At 38.9% G+C, this 22,773-nt stretch overlaps 1 protein-coding gene across 1 annotated transcript; it reads left to right on the top strand.

The window, feature by feature from the left end:
* The first annotated feature begins 1,144 nt into the window (after positions 1 to 1,144).
* Positions 1,145 to 21,812, top strand: SUB1 (SUB1 regulator of transcription). Its single transcript, XM_082622621.1, has 5 exons — positions 1,145 to 1,231; positions 3,724 to 3,796; positions 5,931 to 6,053; positions 16,216 to 16,324; positions 18,757 to 21,812. Exons 2-5 carry the CDS (start codon positions 3,725 to 3,727, stop codon positions 18,834 to 18,836), a joined length of 384 nt encoding a protein of 127 aa, XP_082478747.1. The 5' UTR covers positions 1,145 to 1,231; position 3,724; the 3' UTR covers positions 18,837 to 21,812.
* Positions 21,813 to 22,773: the final 961 nt, after the last annotated feature.

Here is a 22,773-nt window from a genome sequence, read left to right as displayed (position 1 = left end):
CACCCAGACCAAGATGTATTCAGCATCCCCACAGGTTCTGTCATCTCACTCCAAGTGATATCCCCCAAGGGTAACCTGACCTAGATCCCCATGGATTATTTTTGCCTTTTTTTGGAATGTTGTAAAAAGGAATTATACAGCAAGTGTTTCATTTTTAAAAAGTGGTCATCTAACCTGACACTGAATGAATAGAAGTGGCCTAGAGCATTTGCAATCTGCCTCAGTCTGCAGCACTGTGACTCAGGCAGTGCAGGGTTTGAATCATGATTCACTCCCTGTATAACCTAGAGCAGAGCTTATTTAAACTTTTTGACCCTGGGTTTCTTCATCTAGAAAATGGAGAGAATCACCATTCCGACTTTGGAAAGTGCTTGTTAGGATGATAATGATATGTAAAGTGCCTCACTGCAGTACCTGGAACATAGTGAGTGTCTGATAAATGTGTGTTGAATATATATTCTTGGCTATAGTCGGCATTCATTAAATATAGATTCAAAGACTCATATTAGCCATATTCCTGCTTGTAGTATGGAGTTCTCTTGCCTTCTGTGAACTACCTTACACCTCCAGGACTTCAGTTTAGGTACTTTTTTTTTTTTTTTGCCCAGCGGCTTTCCGGATCTTTGTTCCCTGACCAGGGATTGAACCCAGCCCTGGCAGAGAAAGTGCCGAGTCTTAACCACTGGACCGCCAGGGAATTTCCCAGGACTTCAGTTTAGGAATGCGTGTGGGTGTGTGGCCAAGGACTTCTGCAAAGACTTTTCTTCGCACTTTCTGGCATTAAACGTTATGACTTTGGCTTCCTTCCTTCGGATTTTACTAGCCAGGGTCAAATACCAGAGTAGGGGGTGGCGGGCAAGGATCATTTCTCGGAAAATGGGCCAGAAGTGTTGATCTTTTTCAGACATTTCACTTTAGTACAAGAAACATTTATGGAACAAGTGCAAAGCTCGGTGTTTGTCATTCATGTTTTATTCGCTCCCTCACTCACTCACAAGTCAAATCCAATCTTCGCTGCATCCCACTTTCGTGAAATCGGTTCAGGATGAGGGGCGGTCCCTTTAAGGCCCTGGAAAGGGTCTCGGTGTTGGTTTCGGCGGGGAGGCCACGCCCCATCACGCGCGCGTGGTCTCAGAGGGGCGGGGCGGGCGTCTCTTTGCTGCCGTCACTTCCGTTTCTCTGTCAGTAGCGAGCGGGCGAGCTGGAGGCAGTTCGGCTACCGGAGCGGAGCGTGAGTGCTCGGACCCCGCCCCCACCCCCTCGTAACCGCCCTCGTTCGGCCCTCACCTTGCCAGCCCGGCCGCTGCGCGCTCGCAGACCCGGTCCCTCTCGTCGACGACGGCCGCGGGAAATGGCGGCGCTGCCTGATTTCCCCCATGCTTCCTCGGCCTTCCCGGACCCCTCCTCGTCCCTGACTCCGCGCCCCACGCGCTTCAGGCCTCTCGGCCCGCGAAACTGGCCCCCGGGAGCTGCCCAGGGGCGGCGGGGGAGGAGGTGCCCGGCGGGGGCGAGGAGCCGCGGGAAGGGGGCCGGGGCGCCCCCGGGACAATGCAGTGGCGGCCCGGGCGGGGGCGCGTGCGGGGCCTGCATCTACCCAAGGTCTCTCCGGGGTCCTCATCCCTGCCCCCAGGAGGGGGGACCCGGTCGGAGGAAGGCAGGCGGTGCGGCGGGGGAGACTGGCGCTGGGGGAGTGAACGGCTGGTTTGCTGGGGGGTGGTGAGCTCTTCGAGGCAAGAAAATGGCGCTTGGTGCAAGTCCCTCCTCTCCCACGCCGTCTCCTCCGCATTTCGCCGCCTCCCACGCCCCCTCCGACCGACCTGTCTCCCACCGCCCAAGGCGTTGTCAGCCCCGGGGTTCTGGCGGCTGCCTGGCGTCGCGCGGCCCCCTTCCTCCGTTTTGGTGCTTATCACCCTCGTGTTGAACCGAATTCGCGTGCCTTTTAGTCCTAGTTTATTTTCACCTCTTGTTTTCTAATCCCTCCTTCCCCATGCCTTCATCAGAGATCGGAGATTTCATTTTTTAAGTTGTGTTTTGTATATATTCCACACCAGCGCTGTTAGTAGCGCCTCGCCAGAATTGCGAGCCTGCCGCCCTCCCCCGCCCCCCGCATTTTTCCCCTTGAACGGTAAAGGCTCATTAAGTAAAAGTGAAAATGTATTTTGATAGAAGTTCAAACAGGCTGGCTTTAGTTACCGTTACCTTGTTTTCGTGTCGGATGGACTTATTTGTGTTAAACACGAGTTGGTTCTTTGAAATGATCTTAGGCCCCCAGGAACCTTTCATGAACAGATGGTATAGTTATGCCTGACCGTTTCAAAGTGAAAAACAGGGTACGTTCAGTTGGATTACTTTAAAAAAAAAAAGCTTCTTGGCATTATTAGCTAGCATGAAAAACAACTAAATTGATTTTGGAGATTAGGTTGGAAAGCGGAACAGTAACAGGATTAATGTATAAAACGTGGCTATAAAATGTTGCTTGCTCCCCTCTGAATTTACTACTCTTGGCATCAAGAAATTGCCAGATAAAACAACATGGCTGGCTTGGGCATGGTTTGAGCTTTTTGAATTTAGTGGCTAGGCTAGGGATGGCCCATTTCTTTTACCTTGACTTCCTGTTTTGGGATACATTAAGTGCCCTTGCTAGTGGCAAGTTTAGTCGAGATCTGGATTATTTATGGTTTTTTTTGAAGTCTTTTCCACTTTTTTCAGCAAACATTATAGTGTATGTTGTGTATATTGGACCCTTTAGGGCATATAGAAGTTAATAGGACTCAAGTCTCTTCTGAGATGGAGGTGGAGAGAGCAAAAGATACTTGTTTTGAAAATAAGCATTTTACCATTTGGTATTATAAGTGCTTTGAAAAGAGGTACAGCGTGAAATTCCTTGAATTTTGGGAAACATAGAAGCACAAGACTCTGCCCTCAGGCACTCTGTAAACATCCACAGGGAAAGCAAGGTACTGGCCTATGTACCGTCTGGGGGGACCTGGGGAACTAGGGTCATAGTAGGAATTGGAGGAAAGGTTTTGCCCCTCCCATAAGCAGATTCTTCAAATTTTAGTTGTATTCCAGAGTAGAAAATCAGTGTAAAATGTAAATGAACTGTGAATTATGTATAACTTTGATTCCGTACTTGCTCCTTTGATTGGCATGGTCAAAAAGCCAAAAAAATTAAGAACATATACAAAATATGAAAAATAGGATTTTAATGGTAAAATTAATTAAATATCGACATCTGTATAGTACAGTTGTTCACCACGCTGTGTGTAAGTTGATATCAGTTCCGGCAGTGAATAATTGTACATAAGTCTCCTCAGTGGCAAGTATAAAGCAGTACTGAGAATTACTCATATTTCTTATTGGTTTTCACAGTGATTGCTGTCAGCTGCCTTTTTGCAGTTTACCCTAAACATAAACATCTAACCCTGCTAAAATGAAGTATAAAAAGCCCCACTGACTTTGAGAGAGAGAGAGGTGTAAGAGTATGAGATGCGTATGACATTTAGTTCTTCTTGCTGGGTTCAGAACTCTTCACTTTGCATGTTATTTTCAACTTGGAAGAGCATAGATTAAGAGCATAACTTGTGTGCTCAGTGTAACAGCTCCAGTACCAAAAATGGTAGAAAGAACTGTGGAACTTCTTGAATCTGTGATTGGGGGAGAGTTAAGTTGAAGGTAATAGAGCGAATTATGAATTATTGACATAATGTATTTTTCTTTCAGAATGCCGAAGTCAAAGGAACTTGTTTCTTCAAGCTCTTCTGGCAGTGATTCTGACAGTGAAGTAGACAAAAAGGTGACTATACACCATGTGATTTTTGTGATACTTAATTCAGCAGTATTGCCCACATCCAGTTGTGAAGGACTGCACAGCATATCAGAATCTTAAAATGAGAGGCTGGATGGATGTTTCTGAAAGTGCAGATGGCCCCTGAACCACTTGACTAAAGTGCCTAGGGTGCTTGTTGTACACGCACACGCCAAGCCCCGACGTCAGACTTGAGCAAGTCTTCTGACATTAACAAGCTTCCTGTTGTGGCTTTTTAGGACTCGTAAGGCTCCCTAGGGGAATAGCACTAGATTTAGGCCAAAGCCACTATTTGCCATTATTTAGTAATCTTCCTAATCTGTAGGTATTCTTTGTAGTTGTTGAGCCAAATTATCTGAACTCCTTGAAAGCAGATGTTAGTTTGACACTCTTCTCAGCCTTGATGTTTATCCAGCCTTCAAGGATTACATAAAATTTGGCTTGGTACATTTTAAATTAGAATGTTACTTACTCTGGTCCCCTCCTTTTAATTAAATCAGCACCCAGCAAAGCTAACATGAAATTACCCATTTTGATAGAAGAGGCTTTTTCTGCATTAGGTGATAATTGTGCTGTAAGCTTAACTGTGCATTCTGCTTAACTGAGCATCTCACACTGTAGTCAGGGCTTCTTCCACACAGTATTGTCCTTTATCTCCTAGAACCTTACATAGTTGTGTCTCTGAGCTCAGTTAGCAGTGTTAAAAGAAAAGAGAGCTTATATGAGAATCTTGGAGGAGATGGACTTTTATAGGGAAGTACATAGTATAATATCACCTGGAAGGTTGAAAAAAAACTTCAAAGAGCATGCATGGCTGTATCGAGAAGGGAATGTCTCTTAGTCTTTTAACTTGCACACAGTATAGCATTTGAATACATTGATTTAACAAGTTGTTTATTGAGCTTTTATGTGCCAGGTATGTGCCATTCCACAGGGACTGTATAGACCCTGATAAAAAGAATAATTGCTTTCTGCTTATTGAGCTGAGGTAATTTTTGCTATTTATCCCAAATAATACTGTTAATCCTGTGAGGACTTACATTAAATGGATCCAGTCTTTCAGTTTGTGTACATAAATACATAGATTATATCAGTATTTTACCTAGCATCACATAATTTGGTAAAACATTGTTTATATACCTTCCACTAAGGAACATGACTGCCCTCTACTGTTTGGATTGGGAACTCTACTGGATTTCATGGACTGTTGGCTAATTTTTAAATAAATAAATAAATAAAATAAATAAATTAATTAATTTGGTTGCACCGGGTCTTAGTTGTGGCAGGTGGGCTCCTTAGTTGTGGTTCCAGGGTTTCTTAGTTGCAGCATGCATGCGGGATCTCGTTCCCTGACCAGGGATGAAACCCAGGTCCCCTGCATTGGGAGCGCGGAGTCTTATCCACTGTGCCACCAGAGAAGTCCCTGTTAGCTCATTTTGAGAATGAAGCTATATGAAAAACTTTTAGAGTAATGCTGCTTTTAAAACATTGTTTTGATTTTGAATGCTAGTGTAACACATTACTGTTTATCTTAAGTTGTTTTTTTGTGATGAGGAAGTTTTGTGATGAGTTGTTGACCGCTGGTGCCCAGTACGAAATACCTTTCTTAGCTTTGCCTACTCATAAACTTGCTAAGCCAATTTAAGTCCTTTCTGGAATAGGCAGGCATAAATAATCATAAGTTGGTTGTATTCTTCCTAATTAGTACATTTTCTTTGTAAAAATAAGTAACTGACTAGTTGACTAGAGTGGTTTCCGAAAGTTTAAGTTTATTCAGAAGCAGCAGCCCCCATACCTCCATCTTTTTTCTCTCCCAAAGAAATTTCATGAGGGATCCCAGTCTATAAAATAACTGTTTCTCTGGTGAATACCACTCTAATGCCTGAAATATCTTCTGGGTTTCTGAGAGCAGTTTGAAAACACTGTACTAGATAGCAGTGCTAGGCTAGTTTCATAGTTCTGTTGTCAAGTGAAACTTGCTTGTGTATATATTTATGATTTTTTTTATTAATAAATGGAGTGTTCTGATCCTTTAAGCCTTGAAAAGTAATGGAATCTTTTGAACCTGAGATGTGTTTTGTTCTCATGCAGATTTTAACCATATTCTTGTTTTTCTTTCAAGTTAAAGAGGAAAAAGCAAGTTGCTCCAGAAAAACCTGTAAAAAAACAAAAGACTGGTGAAACTTCAAGAGCCCTGTCATCTTCTAAGCAGAGCAGCAGCAGCAGAGACGATAACATGTTTCAGGTAAAGTGGGTTATTTCCTTAGTTCCAGAGGAATTATTACCTGGCTTGATCTAAAGAATGTTAAAAGTACCTTAATCTGATAATGCATAATAATCTTTTATGTATGTTACAATTCTCTTGACTAAGGATATTCCTTGAAATATAAGAACAAGTTAGTAGAAATGAAAGCAATTTATATGATGCTAGATGATTGTTAAAATCTAGAATTCTGTAGTTTTGCTGTATTTAAAACAATGGGAATTTAAAAGTTAGAGAAATGCAAAAAAAAGATTGAGAACTGCACGTTTAGAGAGCAGCTTGGAGGAGGTAGGTCTAGTATTGGGCTGTGAAGTATGGATAGGATGTTACTGGAGGGGAAACAGCAATAAGACCTGCCTAGTTTTGGCTTGCTAACAGAAAGGGTGAATGGGTTTACTAAAGTGGGCCCTCAGTTTATCTGTTGTGGGGATTAAGGTTGAGTAGTGAGGTAAAGTGAGGGAAGTTCATTAGAGGGCTTTGATGAAATTACTCAGGACTGGCATAGCTTCTTTCCTTGGGTTTCTTACCTTGTTTTAGGGAGACTTGTTATTGGCATCATGGTACAAGAAGGATTTATGGGAGAGGCAGTGGGGATAAATTATGTGAGGTGATAAGGGCTTAGATGGTTTTTCCAGAAGATGAAATAGTGATGATTAAGATCGCTGGTGAGGAAGAATGCAATAGGTGAGGAATGAAGCAATCAGTGAAGACTGGTTTTAAATTTGAGAGACAATAGAGATGAAGGTTTCATTGATAGATATGAGGAAAATAAATTAGTTTTAATGGCAGAGGTGGTTAAGTTTGGCCTTTTGGATCTGATTGTAAGTGTGATAAAGTGTCTCTGCTCTAGAACCTAGAAGGCTTAGTTGGGAACTGTTCATGTGGGTCCTTAGTATGGTTGACGGAAACCTTCCACTGCAGTAAGCATAAACCAGAGGGAGAAGAGGAGGTGACTGAGGACATGTCTTGTGATATTCAGGGTGGAAGGAAAAGGACATGGGTTAGAGAAGGTGGAGGAGAACAGGAAGAGATCAGTAATGGGAGCAAGGAAAAAATAAGTGCTTTGTGGGAGCATAAACAAGATAAGCGTCTCAAGGAGACATTAGTATTAGTCGAAGTCAGAAGGTTGGACAAAATGAGACTGCAAACATTTACTTGACTAGAAAGTAAGGCTTGTGTGTGTGTGCACTTACTCTTTTTTTTTTTTTTTTTTTTAACTTACTGATGTCCTTGAAAGACAGTACCAGGATTAATGTGAGAATGGGAAAATAGAAGTTGGCTATTTTTACTCAGTTTTGTCTTGTTATAACTCTAGATAAAGAAATAGACACGTGCTAGCTATGCATAATACTGTATTGAACATTGGAGACATACTAAGTAGATTTTCAGGCGCACTGATCGTACAAAAAATGGTAAGTATAAGGAGATGATATGTTAGCTTGAGTGTAGTAGTCTTTCACTCGGAATATGTACATTGAATCATGTTATAAATCTTAAATACATACATTTTTAAATTAAAAATTATGTAAAAAAAAGTGACAAAATGCAGATCGATTTTTATGGGTTTTAGTCTTCTGACTTTTGTATATTTTAGAGGAACTAGGAGCAGATTAGATTAATTTGACAGAGAATGTGCAGATGCCTTGAAGTGGGAAAGAGCTTGGATTGTGCGGGAATTATGAAGCCCTTGTGTCTGGAGCCTGGAAAGTTGGCTGAGAGTGTAGGTAGGAGGTCTAGTTGATAAGGAAGGTGAAGGCCAGATCTTCCAGGACTTTCCTGTTGGGAGACCAGTTTTAGGAGTTCTAGTTTCATTCTAAGTGCAGTGGGAGGCTATTTTAAGGGGCAGAATGAAATGTAAAATCTGCAAGAAAGTATCCCTTCCTTTCATAGACTTTCCTCCTATATAGAATGAAGGACTGCTTTGGAATAGTTCAACTTAATGTTTGTACTAAAGGTAAAAACTTTCAAGTATTTGCCTGGCAGTTATCTTGGGCTTTTCTCTGATCAATTCTGTTCACCGTATGCCTGCTTGTACTTGGATAATAGAGCATCTGTGGCCTATTAATGGATTTCATCTTGTCTCCCTTACTCCTGATTGTACAGATAAAGAAACTAGGGCCCACATTTAGAGATTTTATTCTATTAGAGCAGTTTTGGGAAACCAGTTCTTTTTTTATAGGGAGGTTATCTCACCAAAAGAAGTGAGTTCAGTTCTTAAGCCCTCATTTGGAAGGTTCCCAAGCCTCAAAGGCTGTTAGGCTCCTCACCCTTTTGAAAGTGCCTTTAGGAGGATCATGTAGGCCTGATTTTCAGAGTGACTTTTCACAGACCTAGTGACTACATTGGTTATGTAATTTAAAATGAGGACTTTTTTTTTTTTTTTTTTTTTTTTTGTGCTGTACGCGGGCCTCTCACTGTTGTGGCCTCTCCCGTTGCGAAGCACAGGCTCCGGACGCGCAGGCTCAGCGGCCACGGCTCACGGGCCCAGCCGCTCCGCGGCATGTGGGATCTTCCCGGACCGGGGCACGAACCCGTGTCCCCTGCATCGGCAGGCGGACTCTCAACCACTCGCCACCAGGGAAGCCCGAGGACTTCATTTTTATTAGTAATAATGGTTTGATAAATTTATTAGGAAAGACGGGTGAAGGATGGGGTTTTTGGAAGGAAAATCAGTTATGCTCATTGTGTTTTGTAAAGTTTAAAAAAATTCTATTTATTTAATTAAAAAATAGAGATATATATTTCCTGTATTTTTCATTTACCAAGAAAATGCCTTGAAGACAGCTCCCAGAGTGGAACTTTTTTAGACATTGCTAGTATCTTTAAGGACCTGGGTTATCAGGTATACTTTACCAAAGACAAATCTAAAATCTAAATTAAAGTTGTTTGAGTATTGCTTAGTAACCATAAGACAGGGTGTTTCTTTTTTTTCCTTAAACCTAAATACCCATCTCTTGAGAATAGAACTGGAGGAAATGATCTTAAATTTTGGTAAAGCAATGTGCATCAAACATAAGCAGCTCTCTAAATGTAATATTTGAAGAGAATTGTGCCCAAGGAAAGTCACTCTGCTGATCTTTTAAGCTGTGGAATGATTTGGGCAGATTCCTGAGTAGAGAGGAGATACTACTAGGTGCTTGCTTTTGTCTGGTTTCTTCAGCTCTGAATTTTGAGAATTTGATGCCGAAGGGATATAATTTACCTGAGATGACGTATGTGATGTGGATTGCAGAACTATCTTGTAATTATTTAGTACCTGTGTCTTAAAAGGTCAGAATGATTGAGGCAGGGGACATTGATCCCTATTCTTCTTCAGAGGGATCCCTATTCGTCTTCAAAGTTCAGCACAAAGGGTCAGTAATACTGCTTTAGTTGATTTGATGATTTTAAGGATAAACCTGTTACTTTTAAATTATGTCATTACAGAGTCAGGTGTTCTTAACCTGGGGGTTTATTTTGGGAGTTCATGAAATTAATATTTTTTTTTGGATTTTTTTGTATTGAAGGGATTATTTATAACCATCAGTACCCCAAAGGGGACAGGAAATCAAAAAAATTTAAGAATCACTGTTCGGTATGACGTACATATTATTTTTTTCTTGTTAACCTCCAGATTATGTGTGTGTGAAAATACGTGCGTTCTGTTGTGTGCCTGTTTTCTCCTATGACATGTGAGTGCAGTGATCTTTATTCTACTTTTAATTATATCTAGACTACTACCCCCTCATTTTTCTGTGGTTAGTTTTTTTTTTTTTTGGTAAGAATTTGTCAGCTTTATTTCTCCTCAAGGAAGAGGTGACTATTGGGCAAGTTCTTTTCTTTTTTTAAAAAACTTTATTGAGATATAATCCATAGACAATAAAATGCACACATTTAAAGCATAATTTGGTGAGCTGTAAAAAACGTACATGCTTTTTAAAATTTTATTTTATTTTTGTTTTAATTTTTATTGGAATATGGTTGATTTACAATGTTGTGTTAGTTTCTGCTGTACAGCAAAGTGGATTAGTTGTACATATACGTATATCCCCTCTTTTTATTGGGTTGGCCAAAAAGTTCTTTCGGGGTTTTCCTAACATCTTACAGAAAGACCCAAATGAACTTTTTGGCCAGCCCAAGTAGATTCTGTTCCCCTATAGGTCATTACAGAGTACTGAGTAGAGTTCCCTGTGCTATACAGTAGGGTCTTATTAGTTATCTATTTTATATATAGTAGTGTGTATATGTCAATCCCAATCTCCCAATTTATCCCTTCCCTCCCTCCCCCCACTTGGTAACCATAAGTTTGGTTTCTACATCTGTGACTATTTCTGTTTTGTAAATAGGTTCATTCGTATCATTTTTTTAGATTTCCACATATAAGCAGTATCATATGATATTTGTCTTTCTCTAAACGTACGTGCTTTTGTAGCCAGGCCGTTTCCATCACCCTGGAAAGTTCCCTCTAGACCTCCCTTTATAGTCCATTCCCTTTCCCCAGGTAAGCACTGATGTAATTTCTGTCCCTAGAGATTTATTTTGCCTGTTCTAGAGCCTCATATAAATGGAATCATACAGTCTGTGTTGTTTTGTGTCTGGCATCCTTTGCTCACCATAGTGTTTTGAGATCATTCCTTGTTTGAAGTATCAGTGGTTGGTTCTTTTTTATTGCTGGTTGGTATTCCATTGTATGATTGTACTACAGTTCGTTTATCTGTTCATTTTGGGTGGACATTTGGGTTGTTTCTCGTTTGGGGATATTAGGAATAAAGCTGCTGTGAATATTCTTGTACAAGTCTTTTTGTGGACATTTTCGCCTTTTAGGTAAACACCAGATGTATTTGCTGGGTCATAGGCTAAGTGTATCTTTAACTTTAAGAAACTGTCAAGCTGTTTTCCAAAGTAGCTGTACCATTTTACAGACCCACCAGCAGTGTCTGAGATTCCAGTTGCTGCACATCTTCACTGGGTATTACCAGTCTTAAACATGTTATTCACTTTAATTAATGGATGTGTAGTTTTACTTTGTATTTCCTTAATGTCTTATATTTTTGTTTGAAGATTCTGTTCAGATCTTTTGCCTATTAAAAGGTCATTTGATTTATTGAATTTGAGGGATTTTTAAAAAATATTTTAAATACAAAGCCTTTGTCAGATACAAGTATTGGGAATATTTTCTGAGTCTGTGGTTTACTTTTTTAATTTAAGTATCTTTAAATTTGAAAATGTCCATTTTCATCGATTTTTCGCTTTTTTGGTTAATGCTTTTTGTTTCCTGTTTAAGATATAGTTCTTTCCCCCAATGCCACAAAAATTTTGCCAGTGTTTTTTTTTGCTACACTTCTTATAGTTTTAACTTTCATGTTTAGGTCTCTAATCCATGTAGAATTAGTTTCTTCTGTGTATAGTGTGAGATAGGGGTTGAGACTCATTTTTCACCCCTGTACACATAATCGAGTTGTTCCAGTACCATTTGTTCAAAAGACTATTCTTTTCCTGTTGAATCACCTTGGATCTTTAAAGAAAACCAGTAAATATACAAAATGTTTATCTATTTCTAAACTCGGCTGTAGTCCATTGATCTCTGTGTCTGTCTTTAGTACCACACTGTCTTAATTACTATACTTTTATGGTGAGTCTTGAAATCAGGTAGTGTAAGCCCTTTAACACTGTTCTTCACTTTCAGAATTATTTTTGCTATTCTATGTATTTTGTATTTTCATACACATTTTATAATCAGCTTGTCAATTTTTATCAAAAAGTCTACTGGGATTTTGATTGGGATTAGGTAGATCTGAAGATAATTTGGGGAGAGTCAGAACTTGACAATATTGAAGTTCCTGTTCATGAATATGGTATCTCTGTCCATTTATTTAGATCTTTTTTGATTTCTCTGTTTTGTGATTTTTCTAGTATGTGTTTTGCTAAATTTATTCCTAAGTATTTTGTGTTTTGATTCTATCGCAAATGTATTGTTTCTTTTGTTTTTGATTTATTTAAAAAAATTTTTTTAACATCTTTATTGGAGTATAGTTGCTTTACAATGGTGTGTGAGTTTCTGCTGTATAATTAAGTCAGCCAGCTATACATATACGTATATCCCCATATCTCCTCCCCCTTGCGTCTCCCTCCCAATCCCACCCCTCTAGGTGGTTACAGAGCACCGAGCTGCTTCCCACTAGCTATCTGTTTTACATTTGGTAGTATATAGAAGTCCATGCCACTCTCTCACTTCGTCCCAGCTTACCCTTCCCCCGCCCCGTGTCCTCAAGTCCATTCTCTATGTCTGCGTCTTTATTCCTGTCCTGCCCCTAGGTTCTTCAGAAGCACTTTTTAAAAATGTGTTGTTTCTTAAGTTCATTTTCCAGTTGTTCATTGCTAAACAATATGTACGATATTACATAATATAGGTAAGTATACATATAATATTCTATATTTTATAAATTTATATGTTACATATGTATTTTTTAGGACTTCTTAGATTTCTCTGTTGATGATGATTTTTGTTTTTACATCATCCTTTTCGTTCTTTTTCTTGCTTTATTGCTAGTATTTCCAGTATAATATTGAAAAGAAGTGGTGAGAGCAGACATCCTTGCTTTTTTCCTGATGTTAGGGGCAAAGTATCCTTCTGACTCTTCTTTTTCTCCTAATGCCTCTATTGCTTAAACTCTGGAATGAATGTGCATACTGTGGATTTGGTGCTTTGGGCTGGGAGAATGCAAAGTCATGGGATAAACGTGGTGCAGTTTTCTATAGGGCCCATCTTTATTTGAAAATTCACATTAAAGCTTTTTATGCTAAAATGAACACTGGAGAAAAAAATTAAAAAAAAAATAAAGTGAACACTGAATATATTAAAGGGCAGTATACAAAGGAAAACGCATAGTAAGTTTTTGGTTACAATAAGGGGTTCAGATGTTGGTAGGGCAGCGTCTGTCTGCGTCCCCAGGCTTCCCCTCCTTTCACCCCCACAGTTCTTTGGTGCTGGTGTTCCCTGAATCATTATTGCCAGATTTTAAGAGAGTCAGTTTATTGACCTCTACCTTTTCCCTACTTTGTATAATTTCTTATTTAGAATAGTCAAACACAAGTTATTTGAAGGGTGATTAGGGACTTCAAATTGTAAATTCACAAAGTTTTAAGTACGTGGATGGTCAGTCACATTTGAGAGAAAGAAAATGCCTCTTTTTAAGTTCATCTGTAGCAAACAAACATTTATACACACCTCATTGAAACTGTGGGTGACGAAGCTTGTTAGAAGTTTCTAGGGATCGAGGGTAGAAGTGAAGCTAGCTAACAATGTGTTGTGTTAACTGTATTGTCCCATGCTTTTTACATAAAATAACTGAGTACTTGTTATTACTAATTTAAGACTGGTAAAATGCCATTCATGTACTGTTTTTTAAAAAAAGGTTGCTTTCAGTCTTGATCTTTAACTTTTTTTCTAGTGAAATTTTAAAGTTGTAACCCTGTTTTTCTGCTTCTGCTTTTCTTTTTTTCTTTCTTTTTTGTCCTTAGTTCAGGGACCTATAAAGGCTTCGGAATTCTCTTCCTGGCTTTTCGGGTCCTTTTCAGTATGGCTCCATCCATTCAGCCTTTTGAATCTCATCAGTATCGTATCTTTCTGCTTTCCTTGGTCTCTGTCCTCATCACTTTTTTCTCCCTTTTGCTTAATTGACGGCCTGTCATTTTTCACGGTCAAATTCCACCCCTTGCAGTCTCTTGCACTACTCGAGCCCACACTGAATGCTTCCTTGACCTACCTAATCAATATGACTCTGGTAGGTTCTCAGTGTACTTTAATTTTATCTAGTCATCTGTCACATGGGCTCACCTGAAAAACCGACATGAAACAGTGTTCAGTGCGGTAGGTGCCTAAGATACTGAAAACTTCGTTAGGTAGTGAATCAGTGTTATAAATCACTGTTAGGAGTTCCACTGTGATACTTATTGTGGTCTTATTTAGTTAGTTCATCCATTACAACAGTTTGCTGGGAACCCGATACGACAGGCACTAGGGGACCCAAAGAGGACTGTAAAAAATAAGCCGTTGAAAATGACAGTAAGATCACTGGTGACTTTAGCATAGGCATTGGGAGTTTAATCAATGGAAACAGCAATTCTTGCCTTTCAAAGATTAGCAATAAAGGGAGGAAGGAAACATGAGGAAAGTTATACAATGCAGATTAGGGAAAATGCCTTATAGAAAGAGGAGAATGAGCATGTTTGGAAATGGTAGATAAGAAACCAACGGAAAGGGAAAGAATGTACAGTTGACCCTCAAATAATGCAGGTTTGAACTGCCTGGGTCCACTTATACACAGATATTTTTCAATACTAAATACTGCATGGTTTGTGGTTGGTTTAATCCTCGGATGTGGAGGGCCGAGGTATAAATTATACTTGAATTAACCTCTGAGTGGTTCAGGGGTCAGCTGTATATGCAAGAAATGGGATACAGAAGGTAAAGAACTTAAGAATTGATGAAGATGTGGGTAGGTACTGAGAAGAGAGATTTGAAGGCACTTAACCATACCTCATGGACTGTATTTCCTCCATAAAGCATGAGGCATACCCTGCAAATAGGGGGCACACCAGTGGGATGAGAAATTTGAGAACGAAAATGAACAAGCCCTGAGACAAGAAAAAGCAGCCTGAGGAGACATAGGCAGGATGGAAGCCAAAAATGTGTACTTGAATCAGCACAGCTGTGCTTCTACTTTAGCAATACTGGATATCCCAATAAACGGCATTATTTAATCATTAAGGGACCCAGGTTTATAGAGAAAGCAACTTTTACATGATGATGTGTTGCAAGCACAAGACCATAGCTAGTATTTAAGTCAGGAAGACTGAAGAGTAGGTTTAAAGTGAGTCAGATAGGTAGAGGTAGTAGAGGTTTTGATCAGATATCCTGAAAAGTGCCTATAGACACTTGGTTGAGTAAGCCTTTTCCTTCCCTGTGCAATCTGTAGTTTGTGTTAAGCAGCAGTAGAAGGTTTTTGAGAAATAGTTTTCTGTGGACAGTTTTAAGTTCTCAGTTTGAGACTATAAGTGGAGTGTGTTAAAGATGTTATTTGAAATGAATGTCTAAAAGGAAAAGCTATCTCATGTTACTGTTGACTGGAACTTTGGATTCTTACATGCAGAATGGTTGCTAAACCAGTGTAGCTAGCTGAGTCTGTGGATTCCTACGGTTGTGGTTTGTGCAAGATTTTGCTTTGTAATGATCTTTATGGTAAAAAAAAAACACAACATAAAACTTACCATCTTAACCATTTTTAAGCATACAGTAATGTTAAGTATGTTCACTTTATTGTGAAATAGAGCTCCAGAATATTTTCCTCTTGTCAAACTGTTAAATAACAACTCCCCTTTTCTCCCGATCTCCCCCCAGCCCCTGGTAGTCACCATTCTACTTTCTATCTTAATCTGACTATTCTAGGTACCTCGTATTTTTTTTTTTAAAGCATATGAAATTTAAAAAAATTTATCTATTTTTTGGCTGCGTTGGGTCTTTGTTGCTGAGCGGGGGCTTTCTCTAGTTGTGGTGAGTGGGGGCTACTCTTTGTTGCAGTGTGTGGGCTTCTCACTGCGTTGGCTTCTCTTGTTGCAGAGCACGGGCTCTAGGCACACGGGCTTCAGTAGTTGCAGCACGTGGGCTCAGTAGTTGTGGCGCAAGGGCTTAGTTGCTCCGTGGCATGTGGGATCTTCCTGGACCAGGGATCGAACTCATGTCCCCTGAATTGGCAGGTGGATTCTTGACCACTGGGCTACCAAGGAAGTCCCTAGGTACCTCATATTAAGTACTGGAGTCATCCAGTATGTATCTTTTTGCGATGAGCTTATTTCACGTAGCGTAATGTCCTCAGGGTTCATCCTTGTTGTAAATAGCACGTGACAGAATTTCCTTCTTTTTTAAAGCTGAATAATGCTCTGTTATGTATGTCCCAATTTAATGTAAAAGTGATTGGAAATGTGAGATGTGCTTTGTTTCATCTTTTTAGAAAGATTTTAACAGTGATAGTTCCTTTGGTGTAGTTTTGATATTGAGAATAGTAATTATTTTTGTGATTAAAAGTAGAGTGAGTGTGCAGCAAGTGTGAATATAAATGTGGATGCCATTGTTGAACACCTTTTTATGTTTTTGTTTCTTTTGCAGATTGGGAAAATGAGGTATGTCAGTGTTCGGGACTTTAAAGGGAAAGTCTTAATTGATATTAGAGAATACTGGATGGATCCGGAAGGTGAAATGAAACCGGGAAGGAAAGGTAAGATTTAATTTCCTGAATTTGGTCCTAATGTTGGGATTAAATTTAAAATTATCTAAGCTTGAAATTGTTTGGACTTCATTTGAAATTGAAATAATGTTGATGGTGCATAGGGTATGGGAGATCCTCCTTGAGTTGATTCTCTTTATCTTCTGTAGCCTTTTTGGTTTTTTTTGGCTACACCGTGCGGCATGCAGGATCTTAGTTCCCTGACCAGGGATGGAACCTGTGCCCCCTACAGTGGAAGTGCAGAGTCTTAACCACTGGACCACCAGGGAAGTCCCTGTAGCCTTTTTGGACATGACACTTAACTTATTTTAATGAAATGTCTTAAATAAAGCTTGTTGAAATATCTCCCTCCCTCCTGCCAATAATACCCCTAATATCACTTCAGTTGGCTGCTAATTTACTTGAATATACCTTTAAAAAGATTACATCAATTCTGAAGTAGAATGGGGGCACTGGGAAGGTGTAAAATCAGGAATGGAAAATCCTGGTTTACAGTGTTTCCTTTTTTTTTTTTTTTTTTTTTTTTTTTTTGCGGTACGCGGGCCTCTCACTGTTGTGGCCTCTCCCGTTGCGGAGCACAGGCTCTGGATGCGCAGGCTCAGCGGCCATGGCTCACGGGCCCAGCCGCTCCGTGCCATGTGGGATCTTCCCGGACCGGGGCACAAACCCGTGTCCCCTGCATCGGCAGGCGGACTCTCAACCACTGCGCCACCAGGGAAGCCCTACAGTGTTTCCTTTTGGTTCATCTCCAAACAGATATTCTTTAGGGTGGTATCCTTTAAGTGGGTCTTTGTCCTCCTTCCATTTTTGCTTCATCCAGTCCCAAACATGTCATCATCACAGAAGCATGCTTTATTCATTCACCAAATAGCTACAGAACATTTGTGTACCAACAGAAATTCGTATGTTTGGCTGGTTATTAGCTGCTTTAGGTTGATCCTTAGCTAATGAAAAGAATGCCTCCTTATTTTCTTCTACTCTGCCTGCATGTCATTTTGAAAAGTACCACTTGTTTGCTTCATGTAATTTTTGACTGTATTAAACTTAACCTTTATATGTTTTCGTACCCTTTTCTTCTTCAGGCTACTTCTGGATTGATCATTCAAGTTGTCCCACTGTAGCCAATGCCAGATTTCTTTTCTTGTTCCTGCAAACATTTACTAAAATGATTTGATTAGCCCTTCCTAAGTATTGCCCTAATATATTCTCCTCTTTGCTCTCAACTTCATGGCCTCCCAGCAGTTTTCTGAGAAATTCATTAATCTTCCAATTCTAGTTTATTTCTGTGCTTATAAGGGTCAGGCATTAGAACATTGTAAGTTTAAAGCACAAAGTACTTTCTGTTCATACTTTTATGTCTTAAATAGGAACATGTCATTAGCTAATGTTTTAAATGTTTATGTGTCTGGTGATAGGCTGAGATTTTATTCACATTAGCTAATTTAATTATTCACAACAGCCCTTTGAGTTATAAGCAGCATTTTACTGATGAGGAAACTGAGGTTTAGAGGTAATTAATTTTTTAAAGGCCATAGAGTTAGTGAGGCTGGGATTTGAACTCTGGCAGCCTGACTCCAGAGTGAACTGTTTTTTTTTTTTTTTAAGCAGAGGTCTTCTTAGAAGCCCATATGATTAAAATTTATTTATTTATTTATTTATGGCTGTGTTGGGTCTTCGTTTCTGTGCGAGGGCTTTCTCTAGTTGTGGCAAGCGGGGGCCACTCCTCATCACGGTGCGCGGGCCTCTCACTATCGCGGCCTCTCTTGTTGCGGAGCACAGGCTCCAGATGCACAGGCTCAGTAATTCTTGCTCACAGGCCCAGTTGCTCTGCGGCATGTGGGATCTTCTCAGACCAGGGCTTGAACCCACGTCCCCTGCATTAGCAGGCAGACTCTCAACCACTGCGCCACCAGGGAAGCCCCGGAGTGCACTGTTAACCAGTATGCACGGTCTAAGAAGTCCTGTTTGGATTGTGTCTCGGGGATTTTTCCAAAGTGAAGTGAGTGCTTCTGGAAGAACTCAGCACAAAGTCATTCATGCTGAGTTCCTGAAATTTTGAGCAAATGTTGGAAACAACTGCTTGTAGAAATGGGGTGTCAAATACCGAATCTGGGTCTGGCCACATAGCCTGCTAGTTTGCAAGCACTTGTGAGATAAATCTTCAAATCATAATTTGTGCTCACTGGGTATAATAGGCATTACGCAGGATGCAGTGTTGAAAGTAAAACTGGGCATAAGATTGACCTGCTAAGGTAATTGTGATGAATGTGTAATTAACAAACGTAAGGGATTTGATTCTTAATGTACTATTGTGCCATTCAAAATGGCAGTTTAGATAAAACAATATTTTAGTTGGAAGTATGAAAACCCTCAAGAGAGCTTAAGTAGATATTCAATTTTTGATTTTTAAACTTTTTTTTTAGGTATTTCTTTAAATCCTGAGCAGTGGAGCCAGCTGAAGGAACAGATTTCTGACATTGATGATGCAGTAAGAAAACTGTAAAATCAGAGCAATGTAAAACCTGTACTGTTCTAGTTGTTTTAATCTGTCTTTTTACATTGGCTTTTGTTTTCTAAACATTGTTTTCCAAGCTATTGTATATTTGGATTGCAGAACAATTTGTAAGATGAATACTTCTTTTTAAATGCACATTATTAAAAATGTTCTGAGTGAAGCTAGTTGTCAGTTTTATTAAGGAGGATTGCTTTTGTGTCCACCACCTAGTGCAAAATAAAATCAAGTAATACAATCTTAACTGTTGTGGCCTTCTTTGATCAGAAAAGTTGGTACTACTTAAGGCCAAAAGTAACAGTTTATCAACCTTTTAGTTTCAACTCAGCTTTTACCTTCAAAAGGATTAGCATCGCATTGAATTTAGAAAATTTTGGTTTGTGAAATTCATGGTTAATCTGTTTCCTTCTAGTCAAATATCTGGACTTGTTTGATTTTTTTTCTTTTCCCCCCACCCCAATGATATTTCACTTTTCCTTTTTTTTCTTCACTTCCTTGTCCTTTTAATAACTTGTTATGTTCAGTTTTCGTTTTGCTTTTTGCTCTTTTTCTTGAGTATATTATGCTAATTTGGAAAGTCTGAAACTGTCAAAATGTTACTTATCTCAATAAGGTACTTGTAAGTAAAATATTATATGAGAACTACAATCACTAATTCTACTGTATTAAATATTAGGAGATATAGTTTGATAAACAACATGGCTTGTATGAAAACTCCGAGCAAGTAAATGTATGTATGTCATTACCTGTAGTGTTCTGTGTAGTTGTTATTGCTTAGTCTGCAGAAAATAATGACTTAGATATCTGATTTGCTTTCACTTATTAAACATATTCACCATGGGATGATGTCTGTAAAATCAGATATTGTTAAATTAGACTAGGATTTAATAAAAATTGTGAAAGCTTACTGGCCTAACATTTTATTTTATGACATTGAGTATGGATTATATATAGCCAGAGATACCACTGAGCTTAACTGTCATAGTAGATAATGTGGTCAATTTTTAGGGGAAAGAGCACGAAGAGCACATGCTTGTGTTTTTTAGCCTTTGCTTCAGTAGACTTGGTTCTTTTGCAGTTCATTTATGGGACAGTGGCATTCTAGACTTAATGTTACTAAGTTTTAGCAGGCACTCTGAAGTGATTTTCATTGAGCCATAATGATGAAGCAGATGTAGGCTGAGGCACAGATTTCAGGGGCTTTGCAGCAATAAATAGGGCATGGTGTGCCTTAGGAGAAGAATGTAAAGAAACTATAACTGAAGTTAAAAAAGGTGGCAGTGAAGAGGAAGGAATTCCCTTCACACTAAATGATAACACATGATATTTTGATCACATTGGTAGGACACAGTTCTAGATAGAACAGTAAACGGAAAGGTTTCGGGACATGTAAAACATTCTTGGTGACACTTGATAGCTGATCTCAAATGGCTGCTCTACCATATCAGAGACTTGCACTATTATAGCAAGCATGATTACTATGTCGAAGGCACTGTATAGCAGCGTCGTCAAGGACTTGATTTCAGAACCATCTGCCAGGCCACATAGAGTTATCAGTTGTTTCTCTGGCAGCTGCTCTAAGTGTTTCGTTTACATTTTTAAGATTTTTAAAAAGTGTTTTTTAGCAGTAACCCTAATATGTGCATAATTGGAGAAATAAGTCCTCTTTTCTGGTATTTTAGCCTTCATCACATAATAGGGACTAAAGTGTTCAGAATACGTATTTTAGACAAATCATACTTGTTTGAAAACTCTCCCCTTATTTGGGAACATATTAACTGAATTGGGTAGATTTGTAAAGTATTCCTTATTGTATATACAGAAAGGGTAGTTAGAACGCAGAACTCTGATTTTGGTGTAGATGAAGAGGGAGTAATGGGTAAATTTCCTAGGTTTATGTGAAATGACAAGGTATATGCATTTTGAAACAATCTGCTAATACAGAGATGTGCTGAAATCTGTTACCTAGGCATTTTCTAGCTGTTTAGTATTATGTCATTAAAACTTTCAAGTAAGGAGTGTTTCTCTGGCAGATTCTGGTAATGTTCTTGGTAAATTCAGTACATTACTGGATATGTAATATACAGAAATTATTAATCTAGTGTGTGTGTAGAAAAGGATGAGAACTGCGTTAAAAGAAGAGACTTTTTAAAATAACTTGTGCTGGAAAGAAAAGATAAGGTATATTGTTCTCTATTTAAACTTTACCTTCTTGGTCAGATTTCTTCCAGGAAGAAAGTGTGACATTTTCAGGCACTGGTTTCTTAGCCTGGTAATGCCAAAATGAGTTTAATTCACGCCAGCCCACGAATCTGTGCAGTAGCAGGGCCTTTCTAGTGGATTTTTGTCTTTGTCTTTTTAAAGTACAAGCAGCATTTGACCAATTTCTAATGCTCTTGGCGTTTAAAGAACAACCACTAAAGAAAAACTCTTATAATTTTATTCTTTTTTATTTTGCTTCATAAATGCTTAAGAACTTCTTTTGAAAGAAGAATACTCCTACCTCATTAGCTAGTCAAGATGCTGTGATGGTCAGCCTATTCTTCATAATGTGTTTAGGAAAACAGACAGGAAAAGTAAGTACGTTCTGGCTTGGCTATTGAGGGGAAAAGAGAAAGAATTGAGTATTAATTATTTAAATGTTCTTGATGGGGGTATGTTAGAAGAGAACTATAAAAGTTTGAAATTTTAAAAAAGTGCTAATGTTTAGGTATCTCTCCTTAAGTTCTTTGCAACTCACTTTTTATGGAAAATCCAGTGAAACACTCAAAAGTTTTTGCTCTTTTTCTTTAAAGTGGTGTTTTTTCCAGATAAGCTCAAGGGGTAAACATTCACATAGTAACAAATATGTAATTCTGTAATTGTGGAATACCTGTCTGCTTTGTTTGGTACATCTTCCATGGAGATGTCAATGAATATACTGCATCTGTGAATATTTTAAATGTTGAAATAAAAACAAGAAATGTGCCCTGTGTGTCATCCCAGTTTCACAAACCCAAAGATGAATCGCTAAGTTATCTGTTGAATGGGTTTTATTAACAAATAGGATACCTTTCTTTGTGAATGCTTTGGAATGTGAATTAGCCTTTGAGTGTTAAATCTTCTGAGGACTTCTGGGACTGGGTGCTGTGGCCTCATTTTTTTCATCTACCTGATCCAGATGAAAAAATGCAAATATTAAGCTGTACATGGCCTCTTTTACTTTACCTGTATGAGTGCTTTGTGGTCTGATTATTCCTTGTTATAATTATGTATGAAGTCTCTATTTTTCCCTTCTTGATTAGTAATTTTGCTTATTAGTTAATAGTGAGATCTCTCATTGTTTAAATTTCTATTTAGGGAAATTTACACAGGGATAGAGAGATCCATGGAAAGTTTCTTATAACTCTTGTTCCACTTTAAATTTTAGTGAAACATATTGACTTAAAAATCTAGTCAAGAAGAAAATAGTACTGGAATTCATACAGTTAATCACTGACTTTCCAATTTTGTTGTATGGTTCAAAGGAGGTACGGGATAGAAAAGGAGTTTGAGAAGCGTGAAACATTTAAAAAAATATGTGAAATTACTTACTATATAACATTTTATTCAAGACTTATGGCCATCTGTGTCAAAGATCTTGCTACACAGGCATTCCCCTTTCCCCCACTCACTTCGCGTAAATTCATCACAGAGTTCAGACCTTCCCAGACCTCCTTTTACAGCCATTTAGTCCTGGACTAACAATGACCTACTGTTTCTGCCTAAAGTGAAGCACTCCTCTTATTTCACTCTTTGGCTCTTGATAGAGTTTAAATAGTTTATCTTTCTGCTAGATAACTTATTTTAGCATGGAAATGATTTAGGCCGCTTCCTTTTTCTAAACTCTGCTAGAAAAAAAAAGCACTTATCCTGAATCTCAACAGTTGGATACTAAAACCTACCTTGG

The sequence above is a fragment of the Mesoplodon mirus genome (genome assembly GCF_964341445.2).
Source record: "Mesoplodon mirus genome assembly, chromosome: 5".
NCBI classification, from domain to species: Eukaryota; Metazoa; Chordata; class Mammalia; order Artiodactyla; family Ziphiidae; genus Mesoplodon; species Mesoplodon mirus.
Note: the sequence above shows the minus strand (reverse complement) of the source record. Positions and strands in the feature narration are given on the sequence as shown.